The sequence below is a fragment of the Trematosphaeria pertusa genome, assembly GCF_010094035.1.
Source record: "Trematosphaeria pertusa strain CBS 122368 unplaced genomic scaffold BU26scaffold_2, whole genome shotgun sequence".
NCBI lineage: Eukaryota > Fungi > Ascomycota > Dothideomycetes > Pleosporales > Trematosphaeriaceae > Trematosphaeria > Trematosphaeria pertusa.
In genome coordinates, this window is record NW_022987213.1 from 1,866,340 (window position 1) to 1,893,124 (window position 26,785).

At 52.6% G+C, this 26,785-nt stretch overlaps 10 protein-coding genes and 1 non-coding gene across 11 annotated transcripts; 7 read left to right on the top strand and 4 right to left on the bottom strand.

Moving 5' to 3' along the window:
- Positions 1-197: 197 nt before the first annotated feature.
- Positions 198-446, bottom strand: BU26DRAFT_392011 (uncharacterized protein; the record flags this gene model as incomplete). Its single annotated transcript, XM_033822709.1, has 1 exon — positions 198-446. A coding segment is annotated over one exon (249 nt), but the record flags the coding sequence as incomplete, so codon positions are not given.
- Positions 447-698: 252 nt separating this feature from the next.
- On the top strand, positions 699-1,943 carry BU26DRAFT_537345 (mitochondrial carrier; the record flags this gene model as incomplete). Its single annotated transcript, XM_033831407.1, has 3 exons — positions 699-814; positions 870-1,614; positions 1,664-1,943. 3 exons carry the CDS (start codon positions 699-701, stop codon positions 1,868-1,870), a joined length of 1,068 nt encoding a protein of 355 aa, XP_033689647.1. The 3' UTR covers positions 1,871-1,943.
- Positions 1,944-3,777: 1,834 nt separating this feature from the next.
- BU26DRAFT_475006 (uncharacterized protein) lies at positions 3,778-10,583 on the top strand. Its single transcript, XM_033825517.1, has 3 exons — positions 3,778-7,072; positions 7,120-8,714; positions 8,764-10,583. Exons 1-3 carry the CDS (start codon positions 3,852-3,854, stop codon positions 10,539-10,541), a joined length of 6,594 nt encoding a protein of 2,197 aa, XP_033689648.1. The 5' UTR covers positions 3,778-3,851; the 3' UTR covers positions 10,542-10,583.
- Positions 10,584-10,741: 158 nt separating this feature from the next.
- Positions 10,742-11,137, top strand: BU26DRAFT_417383 (HET-domain-containing protein; the record flags this gene model as incomplete). Its single annotated transcript, XM_033823195.1, has 1 exon — positions 10,742-11,137. A coding segment is annotated over one exon (396 nt), but the record flags the coding sequence as incomplete, so codon positions are not given.
- Positions 11,138-13,595: 2,458 nt separating this feature from the next.
- Positions 13,596-14,182, top strand: BU26DRAFT_527666 (uncharacterized protein; the record flags this gene model as incomplete). Its single annotated transcript, XM_033830795.1, has 2 exons — positions 13,596-13,859; positions 13,913-14,182. 2 exons carry the CDS (start codon positions 13,596-13,598, stop codon positions 14,180-14,182), a joined length of 534 nt encoding a protein of 177 aa, XP_033689650.1.
- A 521-nt stretch (positions 14,183-14,703) lies between these two features.
- BU26DRAFT_559317 (uncharacterized protein) lies at positions 14,704-15,288 on the top strand (the record flags this gene model as incomplete). The annotated part of the gene is made up of 2 exons (XM_033832685.1): positions 14,704-14,967; positions 15,019-15,288. 2 exons carry the CDS (start codon positions 14,704-14,706, stop codon positions 15,286-15,288), a joined length of 534 nt encoding a protein of 177 aa, XP_033689651.1.
- Positions 15,289-15,965: 677 nt separating this feature from the next.
- On the bottom strand, positions 15,966-17,531 carry BU26DRAFT_500363 (S-adenosyl-L-methionine-dependent methyltransferase; the record flags this gene model as incomplete). The annotated part of the gene is made up of 3 exons (XM_033826495.1): positions 15,966-15,986; positions 16,248-16,343; positions 16,722-17,531. 3 exons carry the CDS (start codon positions 17,529-17,531, stop codon positions 15,966-15,968), a joined length of 927 nt encoding a protein of 308 aa, XP_033689652.1.
- A 703-nt stretch (positions 17,532-18,234) lies between these two features.
- BU26DRAFT_t9 lies at positions 18,235-18,334 on the bottom strand. The gene has a single exon. It is a non-coding gene; the product is annotated as a tRNA-Phe (tRNA).
- Positions 18,335-18,624: 290 nt separating this feature from the next.
- Positions 18,625-19,711, bottom strand: BU26DRAFT_142883 (uncharacterized protein). The gene has a single exon (XM_033819842.1). The coding sequence runs from the start codon at positions 19,618-19,620 to the stop codon at positions 19,042-19,044; it is 579 nt and encodes a 192-aa protein (XP_033689653.1). The 5' UTR covers positions 19,621-19,711; the 3' UTR covers positions 18,625-19,041.
- Positions 19,712-21,410: 1,699 nt separating this feature from the next.
- On the top strand, positions 21,411-23,149 carry BU26DRAFT_559320 (uncharacterized protein; the record flags this gene model as incomplete). The annotated part of the gene is made up of 4 exons (XM_033832686.1): positions 21,411-21,670; positions 21,718-22,098; positions 22,184-22,306; positions 22,444-23,149. The coding sequence occupies 4 exons, from the start codon at positions 21,411-21,413 to the stop codon at positions 23,147-23,149; spliced, it is 1,470 nt and encodes a 489-aa protein (XP_033689654.1).
- A 1,835-nt stretch (positions 23,150-24,984) lies between these two features.
- Positions 24,985-26,451, top strand: BU26DRAFT_559322 (alpha/beta-hydrolase; the record flags this gene model as incomplete). The annotated part of the gene is made up of 1 exon (XM_033832687.1): positions 24,985-26,451. The coding sequence occupies one exon, from the start codon at positions 24,985-24,987 to the stop codon at positions 26,449-26,451; it is 1,467 nt and encodes a 488-aa protein (XP_033689655.1).
- Between the last annotated feature and the right edge of the window lie 334 nt (positions 26,452-26,785).

Sequence of the window (26,785 nt, forward strand, 5' to 3'; positions counted from 1 at the left end):
GTTTTCCAGAAACCACGGCGATTCGCCTGCATGGACCTCTAGAGAGGAGCTAGATCGGGCCTAAATATAATAATATTTCATCCTCCCCAGTGCATACTGGGTAGCATGACCCAGCACCAGAATATAACCTACATCTCTCCCGTCTCATCGGCTTCTTTCGTTCTCTTCGATCTGAAGACATTCTTGCCGTACTTGAGGATGTCTTCGGCGGAAGAAAATTTCTTTTCCCAGCAGCCCATAATAATATCTCCAAGAAGAAGCCCGTCTGTGTCCGGAAACTTTCCTTTTCGAATCAAAGACTCGATTGATTCGTCGCTCAGGCCTTCGTAGGGGGTTTGACCAGCTAGGAGTTCGTAGAGTGTAGAACCCAGCGCGAATAAGTCCGACTCGACCGTGTTGTCCGCCTCAGGATCTCGAGGGAGGCAATGGCTTAGGATCTCAAGTCCCTGTGCAGTGGCTGTGGTACGAGCGGAGGCGAGATGTGAAGACCACTATTTCTCTCAAAAACTATTGTGAGGAAAGGATGAGTTGCGGTGCAAAGGAGCCCGTGCGATATAGCGCGCGAGGCTGACTGATTTCGTGGTGTCAGGTGCTTCCGCGAATAGACCAATTCTTGGCGCTGCGGCGGCCTTAGGATTCTCCGTAGCGCCCTGCGGAAAGTTTAGAACCGCTCGTTCCATCACGAGCGGAAAACCACAATGCAAGAAGACTCGGCACGTCACAGCCTCAAGACCGTACCACTGCTACCTGAAAGTAGAACTGGTAAATCGGAACGACCTCCACTGCGGTCTTCGGCACATCTACTTGCTGGCGCGTGAGTCTGGCCCCCTATGACCTAGCTCTGCAGAACACTAATCTATGCTGTATAGGAGTGGAGGGTTGGCCACCGCTATTCTAACTTCTCCACTCGATGTGTTGAGAACACGGCTTCAATCCGATTACTACCACCTCCTCTCCCGTCCGATCCAAGCAGCCTACCCTCCGTTCAAGCCCGCATCCACTCATCTCCTCGGCGCCTCGTTACGCCACCTTCGCGAGACTGTCCAGATCATCAATTCCATTCACTATACCGAAGGCTGGCGCGGCTTCTTTCGCGGTCTTGGGCCAAGTTTAGCAGGCGTGGTACCTGCCACCGCAATCAAGTTTTACGTGTATGGCAACTGCAAACGGCTTGGAGCAGATATACTAAATTGTAGGGAGGATGCAGCAATAGTTCATGCGCAAGCTGCTGTTGCAGCAGGTATCGCGACTGCGACTGCGACAAATCCTATTTGGCTCCTGAAAACTAGGCTGCAGCTCGATAAATCGCGGACACAAGCTGGCGGTGATACGGCTCGCCAATATAAGAACAGCCTCGACTGTGTCCGACAGGTTCTGCGACAGGAGGGTATTGGAGGTCTGTACCGGGGCTTGAGTGCGAGCTATCTAGGCACTGTTGAGACGGCGTTGCATCTCGTCCTCTATGAAAGACTCAAACTATTATATAGTGGAGCTCTGGGAGGAAGCCATATGCGAAATAGGACAGCCTGGGACGAACTCGCAAAGTGGATTAGCACTAGTGGAGCTGCGGGATCAGCGAAGTTGGCTGCTGTGTTGATCACCTACCCTCATGAGGCATGATCATCCCATTTCGCTCATAATTCCTTCACTAACATATTATTAGGTAGTTCGGACAAGGCTACGACAAGCGCCGAAGGAGAATGGGATTCTAAAGTACGTTGGCCTCTTGCAGTGTTTCCGGTCAATCGGCAGACAGGAAGGTTTGGCAGGGCTGTATGGGGGCCTAACACCGCACATCATGCGAGCTATTCCATCATCTGTAATTACTCTAGGAATGTACGAGTTTGTGTTGAGGTTAGTTGGATCATGACCTACAAAGCTGAGGATAATAATTCTGTAAATTATCTGTACAATAATGATGTAAAGCATCTTTCAGGTACGAGAACAACTTCGCACATCCACAATCACAGCAAACATGCAGAATCTTCGCAATGTACCCCGGGAAGCTCATATTGTGTTTATTGAGAGGAATCTGAAAAACGAGTGTGTTAAGGTAAACTAGAAGCAGGATATCGCGCGAGTTCCACTTTATAGCACAAGGCACCGTCGGCTGTCGGGCGGCTTATGTGATGTGAGCTGCGTGCAGTAATTTGTTAACTCAGGAATAAGTAGGCAGGCTCTTACCCTCATTTCTTCTCTGGCTTGTATCCCGGCCCTGACAATTACCACAGGCGCACTCCCTGTTCATGCCGGACCACCACATAATCCGCACTTTCCATATCCTAGGTGTCTTCTCGGTAAATTCGTCAATCTTCTTTTCCTGACATGAATGATGAGTATATTGGAAAAGTATCATACATGATAGCTTTACCCACCGATCAGAGATATAGGGATTGAAGCTTCGTGGTTTTGTAGGTGGTCGGTTCTTGGAAATTCTTGCAGCTTGCTGGTTTGCGTCTGGGTATGATATCTCTGTTCACTGGCATCCCTCTTATATCCAGCCTCCTCGGTCAATCCATTGCGCGGCTTACGCACCAAGGGTCCTCCCTCGCCTCGTTCTAAAGCAGATAGCACTTAGAGGGCACCAAACACCAAGGATACTGCCAGATTGGGCCCCGACGGTTAAGCGTGACTGAGGCACAGGCGTTTGGCGCGGGAGGTGGGCAAATTCCGTTGGTTCAGAAACACTGCGAGCAAAGAGCTACTGCTCTTACGGCGCGTAATTACTAGCGATAGAGTATGCGACGGAATACCCTAGCCAGTCGCTGCCTAAATCGGTACACTATACGTCCTATCGCCGTTCGTTTCGACCGAGTACTATGATTAACCGAAGACAAGGAAGGCACTGAAGGCTTGAGCTGATGGGCGCATGCCCATGGAGCTAGGCAGTGTTATAGAAACACTCTCCTCTCCAACAGAGATATGGTTAGGCTGTTGCCCGAAGAGCAGCGATGCGGCTGTCTCAAAAGGTGATGTAAAGAAGCAGCGCAACAAGCTGCCTAGTCTCCAAGAGGAGCCGTAGAGCACCCCACATCATGCCGGAGGAGGCCTTGAACGCAGTCGACCCCGGCGCAGAGCCCGCTTCCAGCACGCTCTCCCCTCCTTGTAATCGGAACATGGTAGTGAAGGCGGCGAAGGTGGCGAAGTTGCTGAGACGGGGATAGCATACGAGGCCATACTTGCTATGTAATGAGGGGACTAGAAGGGAGCCTTGGCGGCGATCTCGTAATGCGGCATGAGGCGGGGGCTCGGTTGGTGACGGGAGGTGTTGAAGGTGGAGATGGCTTGCCCTTCGTGTTCGATCGTGAGCATGAGGAAGTTGGAGCTGAGGCATTTTCAATAATTGGCCTTTTCCATACTTCAGATTCAGGATAGGCTTTTTTCCGAGGCTCGAAGAACTGTTACAGATGAGAGAGTGGAGAATCCAGACCGAGGGATCGTGTACGAGTGCGACGGGTTCGGAATGGTAGAAAGGCGATTTATCATTTTTCCTTTATCAACGTTAGAGCAATTCAAGAACTATCCATCTTTGAATTCCTTCTCATTCTGAAGACCGGTGGACCCAAGTCGCCCACCGAAGCTAAAAGGGTTTCCCTGAGAATTAACAAGTCGGAGAACCTTGTGTTTGGAGGTGCCATGGAGAGGTGACTGGGCCTTTGCCCGCGGAGTTTGTGGGCTGCGCTAGTCCTGAAATGGAAAACTCCAAACAATCAACTGCCTCGCCTCGCGCATTTGCATCCAGCTTTCATCTTGTACGACATCACGCCTCCCTCCGCTCGGTCTTCTTATAATTTATAACCTAAGGATTCTATGACCCTACACGCGCAATATCAACACCTTAAGCGTGATCAATGGCGAAAGAGAAAGACGCAATGCGTACGCGCATCGAAAGCATCAAGACCGACCTACAGCGTATTTCAACATGTAACGCCGCGACAGTTGCAGAACTTCGCGACCTGCTCGCCGAAAAGACTGCCGAGTTTGTCCAGAAGGAAAATATCAGAGTCAAGACCTCGCAACCGCTCAGCGTCCAGCGGAGGAAAGCTGGGACGGCGAGACTGACTGCGGCAGCCGATGTCCCCAGACAAGCTGCATCTACGCTCTCGTCGCGCGAAAAATATATATTAGCAACCGAGGTTGTTAACACGTCGCTCAAGTATCTGGCGGATGCCTTGAAGACGCAGCCGTCGCCACAGGTTGTTCGAGCGTCCTCGAAAGCGAAGCCCTCCGATCCGAACGCGCGCAAGCCTTTCGAAGAACGTCGAACGCATACGAAGAGCGCTTCCGTGTCTACCCACCCATTGAAGGAACGATCTATCAGTCAAGTAATCAATTCGCCCACGAAACCTTCGGTTCTGCGCCGCTCGTCGTCCTACTCATCATTCCTTACGACCGCACCGGATTCTGGCTTGGTCGCGACCGCAGGCTGTGCTAGGATAGCGTTTGCATATTTAGGGACATCAGAAGCTGCGAAGATTGCAGGGAAAGACTCGCCAGAGCTACAATTGGAAAATGGCATCCTGGCTCTTGTTGGAAAGCTTGTTGCTCATGGGTTGGATAACCTTGCTATCAAGGAGATGCGAATCTTGAAGAGGAGGTTGGATGGGCACCTTGGCGTCGACACCCGAGATAGAGATGGTCAATCTGCGACTACGAAGAGGCAGCCCAATCAAGACCAGTCCGCTGGAAAAGAGAGCCTGGCATCGTTACTTGAATTCGGAGACGTCGATCGCAGGTCCCCAGCACTGGCAATTATCACCAACCTCCAAACTTATGCGCTGCGGGTGATTGCGAGGATAAAGCGGCCCCGGATTATCGAGGATGCTTGGAATTGTCTGGCACTATCTCATCCATCTTCGCCAGCAAATCTGGTTTGGCACATCGCGAAGTCATCGGACAACCAAGAGAAGGCGGCGCGACAGCTCGAGTCTCTCGCTCAAACGATCCTCTCTCTCTGCCCCAGCATATCCTCGTCTGCCGATCAAGAGGATCTACAACCATCTCCAGATGTTGTTCTCTGTCTGCAACACCTTGCATTTCGGACTCGGCATAGGTGGTGGGCACTTGCCAAGCATCAAGGAGATGTAGGAAAGGAGCTATTGGAACCATTCTCCAAATGCATCGTTGCCTTTTCGAGGCGCTCCAAGCTTCCCCCGACCAAGAGGTATAAGCTGGCGGAATCTTTGTACACAGACCTTTTGGAAACAGCCCAGGATTCGAATCTAGCTGCGAAGAATGGGATGCACCCGGACACTCTCCCACATAAGACTCTAAGCTCCCTTGCCCAGGCTGCTGGTCTCACCGAGGATGCTCTTCGATGGTTGGGGACGCCCAATTCTCCAACATCGAAGGGCTCCGCTGCAAGACAAGCTGCTCGGTTAACGCGTATCGCCGCTGTCTCTCTTGAAGCGATGCTGAAGGACGGATCAAAAGAAGACATAGAAGTCATAATATCCGCTGCTCTCGATGCGTTGTCCGACGCTGTAGGTGGATCATCCCCGGAACTGAATGCCCTCTTGATGGAAGTGAATGCCCTGCGGCGTATTGCGACCCGAGTGTTAATGGTACACGACCCAACGACACTCCCACCCGATTTAGAAGCTCTCCAACGTCAATGCATCCATACCGTTGCGGCAACCATACACTTCACCGCCAGATTCATTGGTACGATGCCATCATCGGAAGCTGATGCTAAGCCGCACGTTCGGTATCAGGAACGACTCTCAATGGCGTCTAGATTCCTCAAAAGCTCTGTGGATTCCGTACTGGTGTGCTTTAAGCGCCCATTACACTCGACATCCTCATGGGAAGAACTCGATGCTCTCTTGCAAGACTGTGCACGCTTTCTAAGCCATTTCGAGGAGGAGTCCGACTCCTGGTCCGTAAAATTGTCGAACGCCTGCTGGGCTATGCATCTGCAGCTACGGAAGGTCAGCGCAGAACCTGCAGTCGTTGCCGCAGCCATGCAACGCTCCATCGACCTCCTTCAAACCAGATCCCAAAAGGAAAAGGAGGCTGGTTTACTGGCCATGAAGCTCGAACGATTGGCAGAGTCTTTAGATCAACTCGGTCGGGTGGACGACTCCCGGAAGGCGTTCGTGCGATGCATACAATCACTGATGGATACTGCCCAACAACAAGGCATTGCCGAAGTCGCCGCAACGCACTCCGTACCCCAAATCTTCGAAAGCGCTGGTATTTTCGGCACCCTTGGAAGGATCCTTAAGTCGTACCATCGATCCTTTGTGAAGTATGGCTTAAGAAAGTCTGACGGAGTGGCATTTTTCGATGATTGCAGGCATGCACCTTCCGCCAGGGGCACTGTGCTGGAGTGGCAACTGGCGCTTTATCAGAAGACCCTTTCTAGGAACCGTCAATGGGACTCAAGCCTGAATCTATCAATCCTAGCGATGGTAGAGCGACTTCTCGATATTTACCCTCCAACCAGGTTTCCAGTTCGGCATCAAAGAGTCCTCCTGGTCATTCTTCAGATATCCCAAGCGTACCCGGAAATCGTATCCACGGAGCTGGTTTCACCTCGTCTCAAGGCCAGCGGTGATGGCGAAGCCGCCCAGGCGGAAGACCAGGGTCTATCGAGATTCAAGGAACACTTAAAGGCCCAAGTGAATCTCAAGTTCGCCCTGCAAGAGTCCAAGCCCCCGGTCGCGATAATTCAGGATTGCTTCTCTACATGGCAGTCTCTCGTCGACTCAGCTGCCTCATGGGAGAGCCTAATTGATCGAATAGATAACAAAGAACATTGGCTACAAGAGATGCAAGCATGTGCCGAATATCTGGCTGCTAAAGGCGAGGAGTACGAGAGTCTTCCCGTTCTACATCTTCTTGTCAGAGTCCTAGAGCTTCAGCAATCCCTCGAACCTTCCGATCTCGTCACGACCCTCTGCACCTTTGGGCTCCAGCTCTTACGCTTAGGGTATTCCGGAAAGGCCGGGTTAGCGTTTGCTAAGGCCGAACTCCTTACTTCCAGCAGACCTACCTCGACGGAGGCAAAACTGCGATGGCACTTCGGTTACGCGGAGTATCTTTTAGGCATCGGCAATGCCACGAAATGGTAAATCGCCTACTCTAAGCGCGAGATCATCCGCTAACAAGTAACAGTGAGCTCGTCCTATCAGCCGCCGCGATGATCGCTCGAGAGGATGCCCAGTTTATGGGCCTAACAAAACCCTCAACAACCTTGTCTGGGCGAATTCGATTCAATACAATCCTTGCCGATGCTTGCTACGTTGTTTCCCTGCTATCCGTCAACAAGGGTCACCAGAAGAATGCCGCAAGGTATGCGAGGCAATGCGTCGTGCTCAACCGACGGACGTGGGCTGCGTTAGAAACCAGATCGAATTCCAGAAAAGCTGCCGGGACTAACAGTGCGGACTCGGACTCGGACTCGGAAGGACCGATCAAGAGCGCCTTCGACCCATTGAGCTCCATGCGCAACGACAAAGGAATACCTCTCGTCATGTCTGTCACTCACGATGCATTAAGTGGAGCCGACTTCTGGTCCCTCGTGCCCTCGCTGTATCGCGGTCTAATGCAACATTCGCTTGTCTTCGCCAACCAAGGCTTGCTTCAAGAGGCCGTTTACGTCGCCGAGCAGGCTGAGAAAGTCGCTACAGGCGTGCATTCCCCGTCGCTGATCCTCGACAATGCCAGCCGTCGTGCCGAATACTGGGCGCAGAGCGGCCGACCGGACAAAGCCCAACCCATTCTCCAAGCGCTCCCCCAGGCGGAACTCGACACGCACGTAGCTAAAGCCGCCTATTATTCCTCCATTGCCAGGGTTCATCATTCGAGCAAGAACTTTGACGACGAGCTCGCGGCATACGATTCGCTAGAGAAGCTGTTGGTCGGTCTCGCTTCGCCCTCGTACATCAAATCTCTTGATACTTTCATTCCCAGCGTAGAACCCTTGACAAACGAACTGTCAGCGATGTCTCTTGGCAAGTCTGAGCTACGAGGAGCTGGACCGGAGAAAGACGCGAAGGTTCGTCAAGCGACGGGCAAAACCCCTTCGAGAACAGCTCCACACAGTGCTCCGAGGGTTACACGCAAAGCCACGTTAAGAAGTGCTCCAAGACCTGTTCCTCGTACCAAAGCAAACCAGAAGGTCGCTGCATCAGTAGTTCCCCAGGTTCCCAGCATTACGGCAGAATGCGCGTCCCTTTGTGCCCTCGAGATCGACATTGCACATCGGAGGGCGCTGGCTAATCTGCTTCAAGATAACGTCTTCCAAGCGGTTGATATCCTTGAGCGGATTGAGAAGCTTCAGCGCGGCCTCCATCAAAATATTACCCATGCATGGACCCGGTTCAAGACAATGCTCCTGCAGAGCACCAAAGACATTACAGAGGACTTCACTTTCAATACTTTGCCGGAATCTACGATCGCTTTTCCTGCGATCCCTCCTAAGGAGCGAAAATCTTCGGACCTTGTGGCAACCAATCGCCCTGTCATTGCGCCTTCCACTGTGAAAACTAGTCGAAGCAAGAAGCCGGCCAAGGTAGATTTTGCGGAGAGTCTACGAGTCGCTCGAGAGCATCTAGTGGGAGCACATGCCATATGTGCTAATGCAGGCACCAGTCATGCTTTCCAGCAGGTGTCCACAGCACTTGGTCATGTCACTATTCTCCTCTCCGCAGTATCTGGAGATCGTTTGCGAGGCTCGCTCCATCCACTATTTGCGGCGTATATGAGCGGTGTGTGAAAGCTTCAATCTTCGTCGAACTCTTAGCTGACCTGAAATAGAAATTCCCAAGTTCAATTCGTTGAGGCTTATTCAAGATACTGTTGAGATTGAGCAAGAAAGCATGTCGCGGGAGGAATATCTGAAGTGGCCTGAGCTTGACTCTGATTGCACGCCTCTTGCGTCTGTGACAGAGTTCCAGAAAGACTACATTGATATAATACCGGAATCATGGACGGCCCTGGCTCTTGCGCTCAACGAGTCTCAAGATGAGCTGTATATCACCCGATATGAAAGTGGAAGTACTCCGTTTGTCTTGCGGCTTCCGATGGCCCGCCATTCGTCTCGCGACATGGACGAAGAAACGTTTACCTTTGGAGATGGCAAGCGAGACTTTGACGAAATCATTGAGCTTAGCGATTTCAGCACCCGAAATGCCAAAGACATGACCTCCAGAGAGGCTAGACTTCAATGGTGGGCAGAGCGTGAGGCGCTGGATACCAAGCTTCACGAGCTGCTTCTCAATATTGAGAGAATTTGGCTGGGCGGCTTCAAAGGCATCTTCTCACAGCACGTTCGACAGCCGCCCCTCCTGGCGCGGTTCCGGAAATCCTTTGAGAACATTCTGAATCGGCACTTGCCATCGCGTAGGAAGAAATCGCAGCAGAAGAAGCCCGTTTTAGATGCAAGGGTATTGGAGCTTTTCGTTGGTCTAGGGGACGCTTCGAACGAAGAGCTTGACCTTGACGACGCATTGACAGATCTAATCTACTTTGTAGTCGACATCCTGCAGTTCAACGGGGAGCGAAACGCGTACGACGAAATCGATTTCGACGCCATGGTAATCGAAACGCATGACGCCTTGCGCGCGTATCATGGCGCATCGCCGAGCGCTCCCCCGGACAATGCTCACGCGATCCTGATCCTGGACAAAAACTTGCACATGTTCCCCTGGGAGTCCCTGCCGTGCCTTGAAAAGCTTTCAATATCTCGGCTTCCATCACTGGCAGCGCTGCGCGAGCGGATCATCACCGCAAGATCACCGACCATGCCGAATCCAAAGCCAGGACACTATGTATCCGCTGAAGCCGGCGGGACGAGCATGCTGAACCCGTCTGGAGACCTGAGTCATACGTTGAAGACAATCAAGCCACGGCTGGATGAGATGCAGGGAAGCTGGACCCACATCGTCAACCGCGCGCCAACTGAGAAGGAGTTTGAGGATTCGCTGAGAGAGAAGGACCTCGTCCTCTACTTTGGTCACGGGAGCGGAGCGCAATTTGTGAGGTCGAAGTCTGTTCGGCGTCTCTACCCTGGGGATCAAACAGACGGGAGGAAGCCAGGCTGTGCTACGACATTCCTTTTCGGGTGTTCTTCTGTGCATCTGTCCGACAACGGCATCTATGAGCCTTCGGGTATGCTGGCGTCCTATCTCACAGCCGGTGCGCCTGCTGTGGTAGGCATGCTTTGGGACGTCACAGACAAGGATTGCGATCGCTTCGCCATCAAAGCTGGAGAACTCTGGGGATTGTGGCCTGAATCGAAAGAAGAAGCGATTGTAGATGCACCTCCAACGATAAAGAGGTCGAAGGGCAAAGGCAAGGTTGCGCAGCTAGTAGAGGAGGTAGAGAGTGCTAGAGGGGCAGGCAATGGCCGGAGAGGGAGGAAGAACCGAGACCAGATAGGCGGTGATGCAGATCGAGGTGGAAGTGGAAGCAGAGTGCATCGGAGAGGTGTGGGTTTAGACGAGGCGGTGCGGGACTCTAGGGATGTCTGCGTTTTAAGGTATCTCAATGGCGCCGCGGCCGTTGTGTACGGCATCCCAGTGTACTTGGAGTAGTGTAGATTAGAGGGAACGATGATTGGCTTCAGGGAGCTTGGGAGGGGTACCGTTGCCTGAACACATGTTTTGTTATTGGGTCGCTTGAAGTGGACGTTGATCAAGCCTCAGCTGAAACCCTGACGTACGCGACGCCAGCTTCCTCTCCTCAACCCCACTGCGTGCGGAAACATTTTTTCAGGCAATAGTTCTTCGAGATCATGGCGGAGGGTCCACTTTCTCCCGCAGCATACCGCTATAAAGCTCTAGGCGAACGCCACATTCGGCTCCTCAAAGTCCCTGGATCCTCCAAAGACGCTCCAGCGTACGATCTCATTGAAACATCACTGGATGCTGCGCCGCCTTACGAGACGATATCCTATGTATGGGGCAAGCAGAACAGGTCGCAGATCTTGACCTTCCGAACAGCCGAGACGGTTCGCATCACTCCGGCCTTGCAAGTCACTCTTTCCTATCTCCGCTTCCACTGCCGGACAGGCTATCTGTGGATTGATCAGATATGTATCGATCAGAGCAACACGCTGGAATGCAACCAGCAAGTGGCGATCATGGGCGAGATATACGGCAAAGCGCAGCGTGTGCTGATCTGGCTCGGAGAGCTGGGAGAGGAAGACGACGACTCGAGCCACCTTACAACGTTGCTTGCTTTTGCGCCCACCTCGACTCCACATCAGAACACATTTGATCACTTCTCGCGAAAGATTGAGCCTCTACTCAAGGACGGCATTGATCCAGCCAACGGATACCGGCGATCGTCCATCCGAAATTTACTCACCCGGCCATGGTTCGGCAGAGCTTGGGTTGTCCAAGAAGCTGTATTGTCTAACACCGCAACTTGTTTCCTTGGCACACTTGCATTCGACATCGAGGCTCTCTGGGCCCTGGTCCGCGCAGTTAGGAATGCTGAAGATCACAAACTCGCGGATGCGCAGGACGGAATAAGGCAGTTGCGGGGATACCTGGTGCTGAATGAAATCATCCGGCTGAGGCACCAGCGGCAAGATCAAAGATGTTTCTATTACTCTCTCTCCACTCTTGCTCCTCGCTGCCGGACTTCCAGGCCTCAGGATATGATCTTCGCTTTTCTGGGGCTTCTGGATGACCCTCGCATACAAGTTTCTCCCGACTACAATATGGCCTTGGACGAGATCCCCGCTATGGCTACTCGTGCAATCCTGGCTGGAACGGGTAGTCTCGACCTGTTTGGTGTCTTGCATCGATACACAGAAGATCAAAGTCGGTGGTCATGTCTACCCTCCTGGGTGCCCGACTGGTCGCGGAGGCTGAAGGGAGAAGTAATGGTCTTCCCGGGGAGATCTATGTACTTCGACGCTTCGCGAACATTCTGTCATAGGGGAGCCGTCGAGACTCTGCAGACATGGTCTCATATGCTCGTCTCCGGAAAAGTAATTGACGAGGTAGTTCACCGGATTCCGTTTACGGAAGGCATAGCAGCTCCGGCTTCCAGTCGCTATGGGTGGGAGGTCTGCTCATATCTGGACATACATCGACTACACGAAACGCTGGAAACCCTTTGGTCCGCAAGCTCGTCCATTCCTACAAGGGAACGCATTCTGACCACAGTGTTGGCTGATGGATCATTCGCGTTCCACAAAGACGAACGCTCGAAGTCCCGCGACGGGCTGTCGGAAGGCTACACGCGCAAGCTGCTAGAGGCATACGAGTCCCTAAAGCAGCCGCTGTCTACTCAAGGATCCGAACGGAAAGAAGCCAGTGCACTTCGCGATTATGCTCGAATAGCCTGGGGCCGCGCTCTTATTGTTGGACGCCAATGGAGGCTGGGACTGGCGCATGAAGAGGTCTGCAAAGGGGACTTGATCTGTATCGTGCATGGATCAAAGGTACCGCTTGTCCTACGTCGCGTTACGGAAGGTCACTACTGCCTTATTGGTCAGTGCTATTTCGAAGGTGTCATGCGTGGAGAAGCAGTGACGTGGGAGGAACGGGATGCGGACCATTTTCTTCTGGTGTGAGCCGAATCGCGAGCCTTCGCATCGTAGGAAAGAGACTACTCGCTGGAACACATGCTTTGTAGACTTGAATATTGAGTTACATCGCTTGCTTTCTACCTCGGCAGGAAAGTAGTAGTTTATCGAACTATCGAAGCTATGCGCATATGGACCGGTGAAGAAGCTGCCGATCAATTGGCAAGATGCAGGCTTCCGCGGGACAGCATTTCAATACTGTACTCGGGGTCGCCTCTTGAGATGTCACGATCGGATAAATATTGTTGAAAGCTCCTTGCGCAGTGTCGCAATATGCCCGGATACCGATGATGCTGTGGGGCTCAGCCGTGCGAACCGTGACTCAGCCACACCTCAAATCAAAAAAAGGGCTTCACTGAAACCCTAACCAACCCCCATCATGTCATTACCGCACACAGGAAGAGTCACACAAACATGGTTTCCATCGATCATCCAGGCACCCTGACACGGTGCCGAGGCAATCATCCGTCGAGCCAATATATTAAGCGCTGCTGATTGGCCCCGAGTTCGTATGGACTGGTACGAAGAGCATCCTTCCGCAAGGCTCCCGCAAGGCAGCAGCGCTGGTCCAATCCTTCGCATCTTCGCGCGTGCCCGTTTTGAGAACGGGCGAGGCGAGGCTGTGTAGGCGATGCGGATCCACAGAGGACGAGGCGAGGTGCGACTTGTGAGGGAGGCACGGGTCTTGGGTTGCGCAGGGTTAGGGCGCGAATGGGGGCGGCTGTTGGGTTTGAGAAATGGGTATTTGATGAGACGGTGTCCTTGATTCTAGCGGCCTCCTTCTCTCTTCTTCTTCATATCTTGATCTTGGAAAAGCTGGGGAGAATTGCACGCCTAAAATTCCGTCACAGCGGTCACGTGCTCATACTCTGGGTTGCCTTCCTATATTATTCGGCTACGCACCGCCTTCACCGCGACCTCTTGTTCCACCCGTTCAAAATCATCCGCGTGTCCGTCGCACGAGCAATCTCTTCTGCACGCAAACACGTCAACCGTCTGTCGGCTGCCACCTCAACCTTGCAAGAACCTCACCTCGCTCCCGCCAAATATGCCCGGAGATATCACCAAGCTTGCCGTGCGCGGCTTCCAGATCATCTTCGCTGCCGTAGTAACTGGCTTGTCCATCGACCTAGCCAAGGGCCACCATTGGGGCGGTTTACCAGTCACGCTCGGATATGTGTCTTTTGTTGGTTGCATCTCTCTGCTCGCCGGGTTCGCTGGCGTTGCCGCAGTCTTCGTAAGCTCTCTGCAGGGCCATATCGAGATGCTCATGGACGGATTCATTATGCTTCTCAATCTCGCCGGTGGTGTCGTAAGTGGGCTATCTCTCAACCCCTGTCAAAGGTTGCTGACGTTGTAACATAGCTCGTCGCCGTCAAGCTTAAGGGTGTCGAGTGCAAAGATGGAGACGACCAGCCCAACGGCCTCAATATACTCACGAATGATTTAATCAATGGCGGCAAGCACGGCGATGATTGCTATTGGTGCTCTTTCGATCATGACCCGAAGCTCCCCTCCAAGCTCATCTCGCGCTGCAAGATGAACCAGGCAGACGACGCCTTCATGTTCCTCACCGTCGTGGTCCTCCTGGTCAGCCTCACGCTCACCTTCCTCCGAATGAAGAAGGGCTACTAGACAAGGGTAAGCATGGACTCCTGTATGCTCGCGCCTTTTCCGTGCTAACGCGAGTACAGGAAAGGCGCAATCAGCCGGGTACTACAATGTCTGACGACACTTTAGTATCTGCGAAACGCGGCAATGGAAGATGAATGGACGTTTGACACGGGTCATACATGATACGAACGGTCTTTCACGGCAATATACCCCAATAGAGGGCACAATGTTTCCAGTTTATCTGCGTGAGGGGCTACGGGCGTTTAGCCCTTTGGGGAGTTGATTGGAACAGGAGTAATAAAAGTCTTCGACAGCCCTCTCTTTGACAGGTCAAATGCATTTGCATCACTCACAATCCGTCACATTTTCAAACACACCAACCGCTCCTCCCTCATTTAACACCGTATCCTCGTGCAGCTGTACCTGCCTGTCTGCTTAACAACTCTCCTTGCTATCCGAATTATACAGCCGCCTTCACCCTGCTACAATCGCCGTCCAGCTACTACTGCTCATCTTTACTCTCCATTCAATTTGCTGTCATCATGCCGAACGTCGTCAACTTCGTCCTTCGTGGCTTCCAGATCCTGTTCGCGGCGGTCATTCTGGGCCTCTCAGTTAGCTTAGTTAAAGGACAGTGGGAGGACACGAAGCCTCCCATCACACTACAGTATGCTGCGTTCGTCGGCGGTATCACGCTAGTTGCAGCTGTCGTTGGCCTCGCTTCCGAGTGGGTTACAGTTCTGCAGGGGAAGATCGGCTTCATCATAGATGGAGCCACCACGGTCGTGAATCTCGCAGGTGGAGTTGTAAGTTCCCCTGTCAACTCTAAATGAAAATTGGCTAACACTACGTGGCAGCTCCTTGGAATCATGATCGGAGGCGTCAGTTGCGGTGACACCAGCGCCGAGAACCGGGTCAAGCTGCTTGAGAACGATCTCTTCAACGGAGGCTGTCGCAAGGCTGACGACGGAACTACCTACTGTTACAACGAATTCAGCGCCCGCTGGAAGTACCTAAACTCTCGCTGCAGGGAGTGCACGGCCGATTCCGTCTTTATGTTTCTTACCTTCGGCATTCTCGTCACTAGCACAGCGATGGCGTACCGCCACGCAAAGAACCCATATTGAGAGCCGGTACGCAGCTGCTTCCTCCACACGGGCTATTTAGCTGACCCGAGAACAGAATCCTGACAGCAAGGCCAGACACCCTCTGGACGACTGATTTCTAGGTCTTTTAGGGGCGTGACGAGTCATGGATACTGCGGATATGGATGTTGGCAATCATACATTGGATGGACGCCCCTTTGCGGCAATAACTCCGACGCTCCGGTTTATTCCCTCGACCTCATACCCGTAGCAGATTGTAAGAATATAGCGCCGCGCAGCAAGATCTCGCAGAGGACAAAAACAAAAACTACTAGCAGAGTCATGCACAGCAATGATAATATCCTACTACATCATCTTCACATTGGAGTATCGTGATCATCACCATTGCCTATACTCTGATTCAACTGTCTGCCTCAGGGTCTGATCCATACCGCTTTCTTACCTTGTGGGTGATCAATTTTTCTAGAGATTTCCGGCTCCCGAACTGCCCTTGCGGTCTGGCTACTGATAGGAGGGCAGTCTATCGGCCACACCCCCAAAACGACTACACAATGCAACATGAGTCCTTAGTGCAATGATGAGCTCTGCACATCAAACTATAATAGCTTTGTTGGCGGATCTTCAATGAGATCTGTCTAGGCTTCTCTAAGCACCAACTTTGCCAAGCCGCGCCTGCCCTATACACAGCAAGCCTGCGCTTAGCCCTGTTCACGACGGGCCTATCAAGGTCAAGCAGGAGAATAAGCGATCAGATCAATCAAGATAGCATTCATCACTCCGTAGTATACACCTGTCAACCCAGCCTCATAAGCGGCACCTAACCTGCCACATCAACTCCACAGCCCACCATCCCAAATACAGATTATACTCCCCATCACTACCCAACGTAACTTCGCGTTCGAATCGTAGTGCTTCAGACAGGGCAAGACTTTTGACTCTATTCAGCGGTGCTCAAGGGCGGGGTTATGTAAGTTGCTTACGCTGCCGCAAGAGCTGCAAGTTTTAGTCCCGTCGCTAGTCGCCGCGCCGCACTTCGGGCAGTCGTTGCCGTGGTTGTTGACGAGGACGGTGGTGGTCTGCATGTTGACGTTATATGGGCTCGAGGTAGGTAGTACGGAGAGTGGTGGTGCTCTTGTCGGAAGAATTGAGGTTGCTGCTGATAGCTGAGCTCAGAGCGGGGTGGTGGGGTTGATAAAGCAGAGCGTTCGTTCGGCATGCAGGGTAGGGGAAGCTAAGGCATGCACATGTCAGATGACTTGCGCGCGGTAAAGGCGCGGCCTCGCGTGATTGGGTCGGGGTGTGGAGCTCTGCGTGGGATGGTTGTTTGGTGGGTTTACGTGATGGGAGAGCTCGGAGACGGCGCCGACGGTATGCGACGGCGGAGATGATATATGAGAAGGGAAGATTCGGTATACCACCTCAACGCAGGCATATCATTACCTGACATGGCATACAATCTGGCCGTTGATGACTGCAAACCATCCGTCTTCTTTCTTCTCCATCTCCCTCCACGTCTGCGCAATATCCTCCAGATCCCTCTCCGTCGCGAACCCGCTCTCCAGCGCCCGTTGCTTATAATCACTATTGACCGTCCGATCCGCCCACAGTCCGCACCAGAACTCCCTCTCTTGTGGCGTCGAGAACGTCCATGCAGCCACACTAGCTTCGATATCGCTTCTCGGAAACCCAGCCTCCATGGCCACAGCATGGAGTCTCTTCCCGATGTTCGGATCGCACTTGAGGTGGTCCCGCGCCACCTTGATGTAAAGATCCAACCATTTCTTCATGCCTTGGTGTTCAGGATACCAATTCATCGCACTATAGTCGACGTCTCGTACTGCGACGATGCCGCCGGGCTTTGTGAGTCGCTTCATCTCTTTCATCGCGCCCGGCGGATCTTGTAAATGCTGCAGCACTTGATGTGCATGTATGACATCGAAGCCTTCTTCCTTTACGCCCTCCAGCCCCTGCCAGCTGAATATATCACCGACCTCAAACCGCACATTAGTAACGCCCTTCTCTTCTGCATGTTTTCGAGCTTTTTGTATAACGTCTGCTGAAGGGTCGATGCCCAGGACGAGGCCGTGCGGGACGCGGGAGGCAAGGTCGACGGTGATGGTGCCTGGGCCGCAGCCGACGTCGAGGATGCGGAGCGAGGGGTTGGTGAGGTATGTCAGAAGGTGCGGGCAAGAGTTCTCAACTGTACGCCAGCTGTGAGAGCGGAGGACAGAGGCGTGGTGGCCGTGGATGTAAGGTCCGGACATTGTAGCAGCGGTGGGAGAGGATATTTGGTACCATACTATGGGCGCAGCTGATGACAGGTCTTGAACGTGCGAGAGAGGTTGTGAAGCTGACAGTCGTCAACGAAACTAGGAGCTCTGGAATGCGGAGCTGGCTCAACGTTGGAGCAAAATGGCTCATGTTGATGCCCTTACGGTCCCCTCTTGGCCCTGCACAAAATATAACAGATTATGTAGATCGTAACATGCTTACGTTATGTTTTGAATCTTACCGCCATCGTCGTCCATCTTCCGCACTCCGTCACTTTCCCACGCTGCAGGATTCTCTAGCTCACTTCCCACTTCCCTGTCTTCGACTAAAAAGAGTAGGCCGGAGAAAGCAGGAGCGGAAGGCCCGTCGCTTTTCAAAGGATCGCTACGTTCGGCGCATCGTTGTTTGCGATAGTGCAGAAGTGCTTCGTAACATTCCCAGGCGCGGCCGGACAGCGCCTCTGAGGTGGTAACATCCTGTTTGGAATATAGAGTTCTATTCAACAACCGATTTCAAGCAGGATGCAGCTTATCTGCGACGTATTAGGACTGGATCCTTGCAAAGGCGATAACGTAGTAAATATGTAATAAGATGTGCGTGCGGAGTAGAGCTCCAGGGCTAGCCGCAATTGTTGAATCGTTAAAAGCTTACCTAAAAAATACGTTGTTAATTAAAAAGTTTTTTTTAAAAAAAATTTGTCGTCTCTGTGGATCGAACACAGTACCTCCAGATACCGCACAGGTTTGTAACCGAAGTGAACTTCAGTCTGGCGCTCTCCCAAGTGAGCTAAGACGACTTATCGAGTTGCTTTGATAAATGATTTTTGTCTTAATTAGTATATATACTACACAAGCCTGGAATTTCTAACAGTAGACACGCCCCGAGCCAAGACCGAATGCGCTTCGCCCACTTGGCCCGCCTGTGCCAGGGTAGGGTTCTAGTTCATGCGGGGCAGGGTCTGATTGTGTGGCTCATGTGCCTTAACGGATATGCACATTCTGGGTCTAGTTACACGTACTAGCACGAAGGCTCTTGCATCGGTCGCCACGCACGTGTCCAATCAAATGCGCATAAAACTATAGTTATCTCATCCCTTACTACTTCGCTACTACACTGACCATCTCTTCCAGCGCCACGAGCCCCAGGTAACGACTGTATTAGTAATCGAGCTGTGCGCTGTATAAATCTGCTGGTTAGAGTGTCCCAGACACTTCAGGCAACAACTTCACACAATACGTTCTACTGCTGCTCGTCGTTATGTGATGGTGACCACAAGGAGCGGATTTTGCTTTGTCCGGCTACATGACTGTGGAGACAGTTCATCCTACAGTGGCGAGAGGCTGTAAGCCTGAATAGCCTACGGACTTCACCGAGACCTACCCTAGTACAGAGCATTGCGCCACCTATATTCAATGCCACTCCATTTACTGATTCTAAGTCCAGATCGCTTTCAAGATTCATCGTGCAAAGGAAACCCGTCTGGTTCCCCTACGATCCATCCGTTTACCTACGGTTCGTGCTGTGGAAGTACTCTCGCAACTCCTCCACATTATCCGGCTCGTACCATTCCACCCAGCACTCGACGCCGTCCTCTCTCCTCCGTTGGCAGATTCCATCCAGAACCTCCAAGTCTTCCGGCACGGGCTCCCAGTAAGCCTCGAAGATCAGCTTCCCGCAGGACGGAATTGCTGCAAGGAATTGGCGTATCACATCATGCGGCTCCTCCTTCCTGAATTCGTCAACAATCATCGACAGGAAGTTCAGTTTCACGTTAGTGAATATGACCCATTCGATGGCGTCCGGGAGCACGGTCGAAGGCAGTGAAAGCAGCCTAGAAGGAGCGTCGTGCGCCGAGGAATCGATGAGGAAACCCAGATCCACTGCGATGCCGACGAGGTCCTTGAGACTCTTTAGACTCCCGAATGGGTAGACTGCGTCGGAAGAGCTCGTGAGGAGGAATTCGTCAGGCTTGTCCCAGTAAACGTCGAGTTCAAAATCCTGTAGGTTCGGAACGGCCTCGGTCAGGCGCTTGGCGAAATCCCTACAGCAAACCGTATCACCGTACCACCGTGGCTCCGGCATAACTTTATTGATCAAGAGAGTACGGAGGTTCCGGAAATAGCCGTTTGTCAGATAGCTCAGAAGATCCTCTGGGAATATCTGATGCCCTCGTTAGCTGGTATCAGGCTCGCGGCTAATTCGTTCACTTACTGAGACTTTGTATAAGTTAAGTACGCGCAAATTCGGGATGAGGTGTTGAGCGGATGATGCGCGAGTGGCCCGATGTACTGTACCTGGGGAACATAACCTTCCGGTCGCGGAAGAGGGTACTCAAAGTGATCAATAGAGTGTTCCGTAATAGAGAGTACCTCGGCGCTGGCCGGCAAAGGGACCCAGTAACGCATGACGCCAGCATCCCTGAGCATTTGAATTCCCCTCAAGTGGATGTCCTTAAGTTTCGCCAAAGGATGTCCAGAGGTAGAGTCGGTCGCATCGGGAGGTCGATAATAGCTAAGTACGGTGTAGAGAATCGGGCTGTCGTGGGATAGTTGATAGTCGAGGTATTCGGCATTCTCCGCGAACGTTATAATAAGGGCCAGACAGGCGCTCAGTGAGGGCTGGCCTTCCGAGACCACTCCCTCCAGCCAGGACAGCTTCGAACGCTGTGGCAGTTTCGGCCATGAGGTCTCTACCTTCTGTTGAATGATTGGCAAGACACCCCAGCACTCCTCGTACAGGGCCTGCTTGCGCTTCTCCTGCAGCCGTCTCCGCTGCTCGCTCTGCCCAAACGATAACAGTTCAGGCATGTCTTGCGACGTGCCCTCGGTCAACTCGGGTGATATCATAATGCGCTTGATGTACTTTGCAAGTTCGGGCCGCTTGAGCAGCGTGAAGAGTAGCATCTTCACCTTCAAGGCATCCTTGACAGTGAAGCGCACATCCCCGTAAAGACGAGGCTCCGCTAGATCACGGTAGTACTTCGACGTCAGGCAGACAGCGTGAAGGGCTCCGTGGTCGAGGAAGTCGATGATTGTGGCGTCGGCTTCTGTTGGTAGTTTGGCTAACGACATGTCGGACACAGGAGGCTGAGTTGGCAGTCGTTCGTGTTTGACCAAGGGTAGGTGCTGCGAGTGTTTATTGTTGTTCAGTCCTTTCGGGCGATGGGGTCCGATCGCAGTCGTCCTAAGCTGCGAACTTCCAAGGTTAGCAACGTCAAATGCGGCCGTGCAGGCAGGCGAGCTTGCCTTGGCGTCGAGTTGAGTTGGCGCTTGAGAGAGAATTAGTGCAAGATGTCGAGGCGCTTGTCGATGATTAAATACGACTTCCACCCAAGTAGGATCTTCCCTCGCCCTGGCCATAGCGGTACAGAGCTTTCACCTGCCTCGTCAAAGACAGCGAATTTATTCGACGATCCTGTCCAAAGGCCGCTGGCCAATATCGAAAGCAATCGTATATGTCCATAGGTTTCATTCACCGGCTTCCTGAGCCAGCCACTGGCGTGCCCTTTCCACTGTTGGCTTGGAAGGCGCAGAGATCAATTATGACCACCGACCGCATCTTTTGTGACACAATCCTGAAACCGCCTCATTTACTCCAACATCTCAGCAATGGCCAGCACTCCCGTCGCTCGAGCGTAGTCGTTACATGGCTAGCAAGCAAGCTTTCCTGACCGCCATATTTGTTATCTCCCTCGCCTCACTCGCCCATTCACGCGGACGCACCTGCCACGATATTCACGTCAAACAAACAACTGGATTTTTCTACAGGGTTCAGCAGTTAATCTCCCACATCTTATTAATCGTCGACTCCTTTACTGGTCGACCTACATTCCACCTCCCCAACGTACAACACGAATTCGAGTCGCCGTCGACATGGCTGAGTTCGACATCCTCGCGCAACCATACGACCTCGAAGCCTCGCATAAAGCCGACCGCGGCAACGACTGTATCACAGTCAACATCGGCCTTCACTTCGACTTTTGCGGATTTGCCGAAGAACATGGGGCGCAGTCAGCGACGAAGCTGTACATCCTTGGTGATTGGCATTCACCGTCCAATGGCTTGCAGTCGAAGAAGGGCGTCGAGAAGATTTGCAATCTCATTGAGATGATGCCTAACTTGGAAGAGTTAACGTAAGTCAGTTCCAACCCGCCGTCGACTCGAAGTACTCACTTGGCAGGTGGGTTTCAGGGCTGCCGTTCATGGACCTTGTTTGGACAGTCCTACCGAAGACTCTGAAGAAACTAGTTGTATCTCTGAGCAGAGCGGTCGAAGTTCACCCGGACGACGCCTTCCACGTTCCGAAATTCATCTCACAGGAGTCGATGAAGCCTCTAGTCCATTTCACTCAGCTTCGGGAGCTCCGTCTCTTTGGGATGCAAGACTCCTTTCAGTGCATCATCTGGGAAACAGTCTTTCGGAATGAAGCCGAGGGTGGCGGAATGCGTGTCCTTGATCTTAGAATGGAGCACGCGCCCCTGGTAGACCGCATGGCACACTGGGTCAAAGGCCAGGACGTAGCTGAACTGACTGTCTCTGACGATGATCCCCCAGAGTACAAGTAAGTTACTACTCCCTCACACCATTCGCTCACTATTCCCGGAGCTCGACGGGTTTGTAGGGTCATTGCGCTAATGTCGCAACAGGGGCTCTGACGGGAAAGGCATTCTGCACCATCGATACGGGTGCGGCGAGTACCTCGACCATTTCTGCATGAAGAAAGGGCGCATTGCGTCCGGAGTGGACGAGACGAAGCCCCTTCCCCTATGGTAAGCGTCTTCCTTCCACACTGCAAGCATGCTGTGAGACAAACTCTGCTTCCTGTGCCTCGCGGAACTCTGTTTGACCGATGGCGAACTACTCTTTCAAGCTTTCGTGGGACTTGTGCTAATCAGTTTGTCACAAGGTGCCTCAAGCTCGACGGCTTCGTAATTGACCGGCTTCCATTCGAGCACGAGCTCACCCGTATCGTATTGCTGACCTGTGGCGAGAGCTGTGTCGATGCGGGTCTCCGCGCTCCCAAGACCCCCCGCGCACCATTAAACAAATGGGGTTCCAGTGTGAACAAAGACAACACTCATTCCTACATCGTATGGCCGAGTTGGTCGGGAATCTTCGACAACCAAGGACAACTGCTCGACGCGGAAGGGAGTGTCGACCGAGATGAGGAGCGTGACGTTGATCCGGCCATTAAAGAGGGAGCCTCAAGTGACTCGGTGCCGCTGACCAAGGAGTTTTTCGACCTTGAAGATTTGGAGGCGGCTCTGAGAGAACACAAGCGGATGGAGCCACTCATTGTTCCTGGGTCTCCGTTGTACGACGCATCCCAAGGTACAGACGGCGCCCCAACCTCACTGGATGTAGCATCCAATGCTTCAACTCGCGGCTCAGCGGTGCCAACTTCTCCTGTGATGACGGCGATCAATAGCTCCGCTCTAGTCGATGCCATTGACAATACTCACAACACAAACGGAGAGGTAGATGGGGACGTCGACTGGAATGCCGCGACCGCTGGCTCCACCAAGCCTCGAAGCAACGACGGTACAGCAACGCCGCCGAACATTGCTCGAAAGATGCGCAGGCCTTACTATCCTGCTCCAGGTATAAACTAGCAGATGGAAATAGCGAACAAGGTAGAGAGAACAAGGAAAGAGAGACTCGCGCTAGACGCTGGTCAAGGATGCGATCTGGACATCTGGCATTGGTGATCGCACGCAAGACAGGGCTCAACAGATGAGCCTGATCTTGCTTCTTGGGACTGTTTCCTTCCTTTTGGGCCAATATGGGGATCTTGAGGCTGTGTGTTGAATCCTTCCCACGGAATCTGCATTGGGTACTAAGGAGCGCTGGCTGGTTCTCCCCCGGTCTTGCGGTGACTTCTACATGTTCTATCGCTCCATGAAGCTGCATGTCCTCATGGCGGACAGGGGATAGTGGGACACAGTAACTACTCTATTTCGATTCCCTCTCTTTCTAGGCCAAGCTACATCGGCTGCCACCCGCGGAACAATTACGTGAATGTGTGCAATATCAAAAAACCAATGCAGTTTTAGAGATCGAATTAAACGTAAACCCCAAGTACTGCAGCTCGGCTTCATGCATGAAATAGAAATTTGGGATACATCCTTAAACCATGCCGCAGGTGAGATTCCATCCGAATTTGATATTTCAAGCTGAAGTGCAAAATACTACAGAACCCGATTTTGCCAGGGACTTAGGAAGACTAAAAGTACAACAGAAGGTGGTCACAACGGTGCTGGTAAATTAACGTGGTGTGCAGGTACAACCAGCCCTACAGACCAGTGGTACCAAGCGGATTCTAGAAATCCCATGATCGCGTCTCGCCCCTTATGCCTCGCGCTTTCGGCTTGACTCTTTCCCTCAACACTCTCGCGGAACCCGAAGAATCCAGAAAGTCTCCATCACCCGCCTTGATTGCTGTGATAGCGTCGTCTCTTGACTCCTTTTCGGAATGAATCCAGACATCCGAGTACTGGACTTGATTCAGACGGCCGCCCGTAGGAATCGTCAACTCTTTCTGGTCCCTGAATTTGAGTGTCATCAATCATGTTGGTTAGAACCGCGTCCTCGGGAGAATTCAGGAGTATGAAGGTAGAGTTGCGCAATGTCAACCCAGATAAGTATGCTTCGTGTCTGGAAATGTGCGTCCGCGTACCTTTCCTGTCCAAGAAATATCATATTTGCCCTCAATAACATATGCCCACACGTGGACAGCCGCGCCGGCATCTACATTCCCTTCTAGGCTTTCGAATATTTGTCTCTGTCAATTCTGTGTTAGCGACCACCAGTCTCAAGTCAAATTGCAAGTCATAGGGCGTACCTGGTGCTTTTCCTCTTCAGTAGTGGTCTCCTCCTTTAATTCCCAAAAGAATTCCCCAGTGGTCCTGCTGTCGAATTTGGCGATGATGATGCTGATCTTGCCTTCGATTTCTATTTTGACGCCCAGGTGCCAAGTATTCGATTTCGTGTGCGACCAGGTCTTGCTTTCTTCCAGTGTCTCTCGAACTTCAAGGTGCCATTTGTTTTGACATTCTCCATCATTGATGAAATGCGCGTTTCGAAGCGTCTGCCTGATAAGGCCTCGATCCCTATCGATGTGTGTCAATAAATCAACTCGGCATCGAAAGAAAAGGCGTGTTAGCCTGCTCGACAGTGCAACTTACTCTGGAGGTTTTCTATTTAGTTCGTCAGGCGATGACAACGGCGGTCGGATCTCGAGATTCCAGATCGCGGCCTCCTGCACAGCCACCCATACTTGCCACAGATAATTTACATATGACGTCGGTCCGCCCCTGCCGTCAAACACGCGTTCCACATTTTCGTAAAACAAATGCTCACTCAGCACGCAACGCTTGCGCGTAGGTACCCCACGATAATACCACGAAATTATGACAGCTGCAAGACACCCCTCTGCATTGCGATTACGATGAGCAGCTACCTACAAACGTTTAGCTACTTCTTTCGCCTTCCGTGGCACGTTCAATGGCGAACTTTCCTCGTCCAACTCCCGCGATACGTACCGTTGTCTATCCTCCATATCACGTCGCCGAAGGGCCCGCATCCCTTTGTGATTGCGCTGCCGAGTCGAAAGAATGCGGCCATCCCAATATACGTCTTTCTACCGCCCGGGCCGGTTGACCTCAGGGACAATAGAGGCGAGACATTGGTGGATAGGGGGGAATGGAAGGTCCCAGTTGTGCTGGACTTCCACGGCGGAGGCTTTATTATGGGTTCGCCATTGGAGCAGGCGCCGTATGCCTCTATGATGGCTAGAGAGCTGGGTGCGGTGGTCATAAGCGTGTCCTACCGCATTGGACCTTTCCACCAGTTTCCGGCAGCGATTCACGACGCCGAGGACGTCCTATCAGCAATATTGGACACAGATAGGGTATCGAAAGCGGGTAAGGTACTGAGGACGGAGATACAGCGATACTACTCCATGATGAGGAGCGACGCTTTGAAAAAGAACAAGTCGCAGCCGAACGGCTCACAGCTGAACGACATCACAACGTTCACGCTCGATCCGACACGTCTGGTCATCTCTGGCTTCTCTGCGGGTGGAAACATTGCGCTGAACATGGCCATTTCGGTGCCTCCTTGCGCTCAAATGCTACCTCAATCGCCGAGGGCATCAATGGCTATGTCTAGGTCTCCTGCAGACACCCTGTCCCCGCTGCTGCCTCCTTCTCGTGCTCCCACGAAACTGGATGATCCTTGCCAGCCCTGGCCATCAATACTCCCGCCACCACAGGCCCAACCGAGAATGCTACCTCTTCTACTCTTCTACCCGTCTCTCGACGCACGGTTACTACCACACGAGCGCCCCATGAAGCACCTCCCAAACGCCTTAAAACCCCACGACAAGAAGCCTCAACAGCAAAAGACGCCAGGCCTCTTCAGCATCATGGGCCCCACTTACCTCCCAAAAAAGCTCCGAGGCCATCCGCGCGCAAGCCCCGGGCTCGTAGACCCAGATAATTTCCAAAAGAACGCTGCCATCTTTCTTGTCCTCCCTGAGAGAGACAGTTTAGCCGTGCAAAGTGACGTCTGGGTCGACCAAATGAATTCCGCGGGTTGGAACGGCCCAGTCCGCTTCGGCGACGGACGACCCGGCGACTACGACGGACGTGACGGCGGACCCGAACTCACAGAAGGGCACCAGAATGGAGGACTGGAAGTATGGCACGCCCCCGGTTGTCGGCACGGCTGGACGCAATTCCCAGAGACGATACTTGGCACGCACGAGAAGAAGGAGCGGCAGTTAGTGTTTGCGAGGACGCTGGATTTCGTGAAGGAGAACTGGAGGAAGCGCTTGCCACCTGAGCCGCTTGGGAATAGGAGTCAGGAGCTGAGGCCGCTGGAGATCCCGGCGGAGTTTGAAGGATTGAATTGATGAGGGATGATTTATGGGGCATTGCGTCATTAAAGTCGTAAAGGAGGCATACTTAGCATCGGAGTTTGGATTAGGCGGCGTTGTCTTACTTCTTGTAACATACTGATTGGAGAACAAGCAGTTTCAAACTCGTCTTTGGTGCTGGGAGCCTTGCGTCCGAGGTACAGATTGAATTAGACGTTCTTGTGGGAGACACAATCGCCGCTCTAGCCACCTAACCTGACTCAGGCGAGAGCATCCTCCAGGAAGATGCAATCCCGCACAGTTTCATGAGTCACTCTGAGGAGAGACTAGGTCTAGGAATCGGAGGACGAGGGACTCCGTTTATTAGGCG

Coding starts and splice junctions, on each gene's coding strand:
- BU26DRAFT_475006 (XM_033825517.1), top strand. CDS start 3,852: ATGGCGAAAGAGAAAGACGCAATGCGTACGCGCATCGAAAGCATCAAG. Junction 7,073..7,119: donor ATCGGCAATGCCACGAAATG/GTAAATCGCCTA, acceptor AACAAGTAACAG/TGAGCTCGTCCTATCAGCCG. Junction 8,715..8,763: donor ATTTGCGGCGTATATGAGCG/GTGTGTGAAAGC, acceptor GACCTGAAATAG/AAATTCCCAAGTTCAATTCG.
- BU26DRAFT_142883 (XM_033819842.1), bottom strand. CDS start 19,620: ATGCCGGAGCCACGGTGGTACGGTGATACGGTTTGCTGTAGGGATTTC.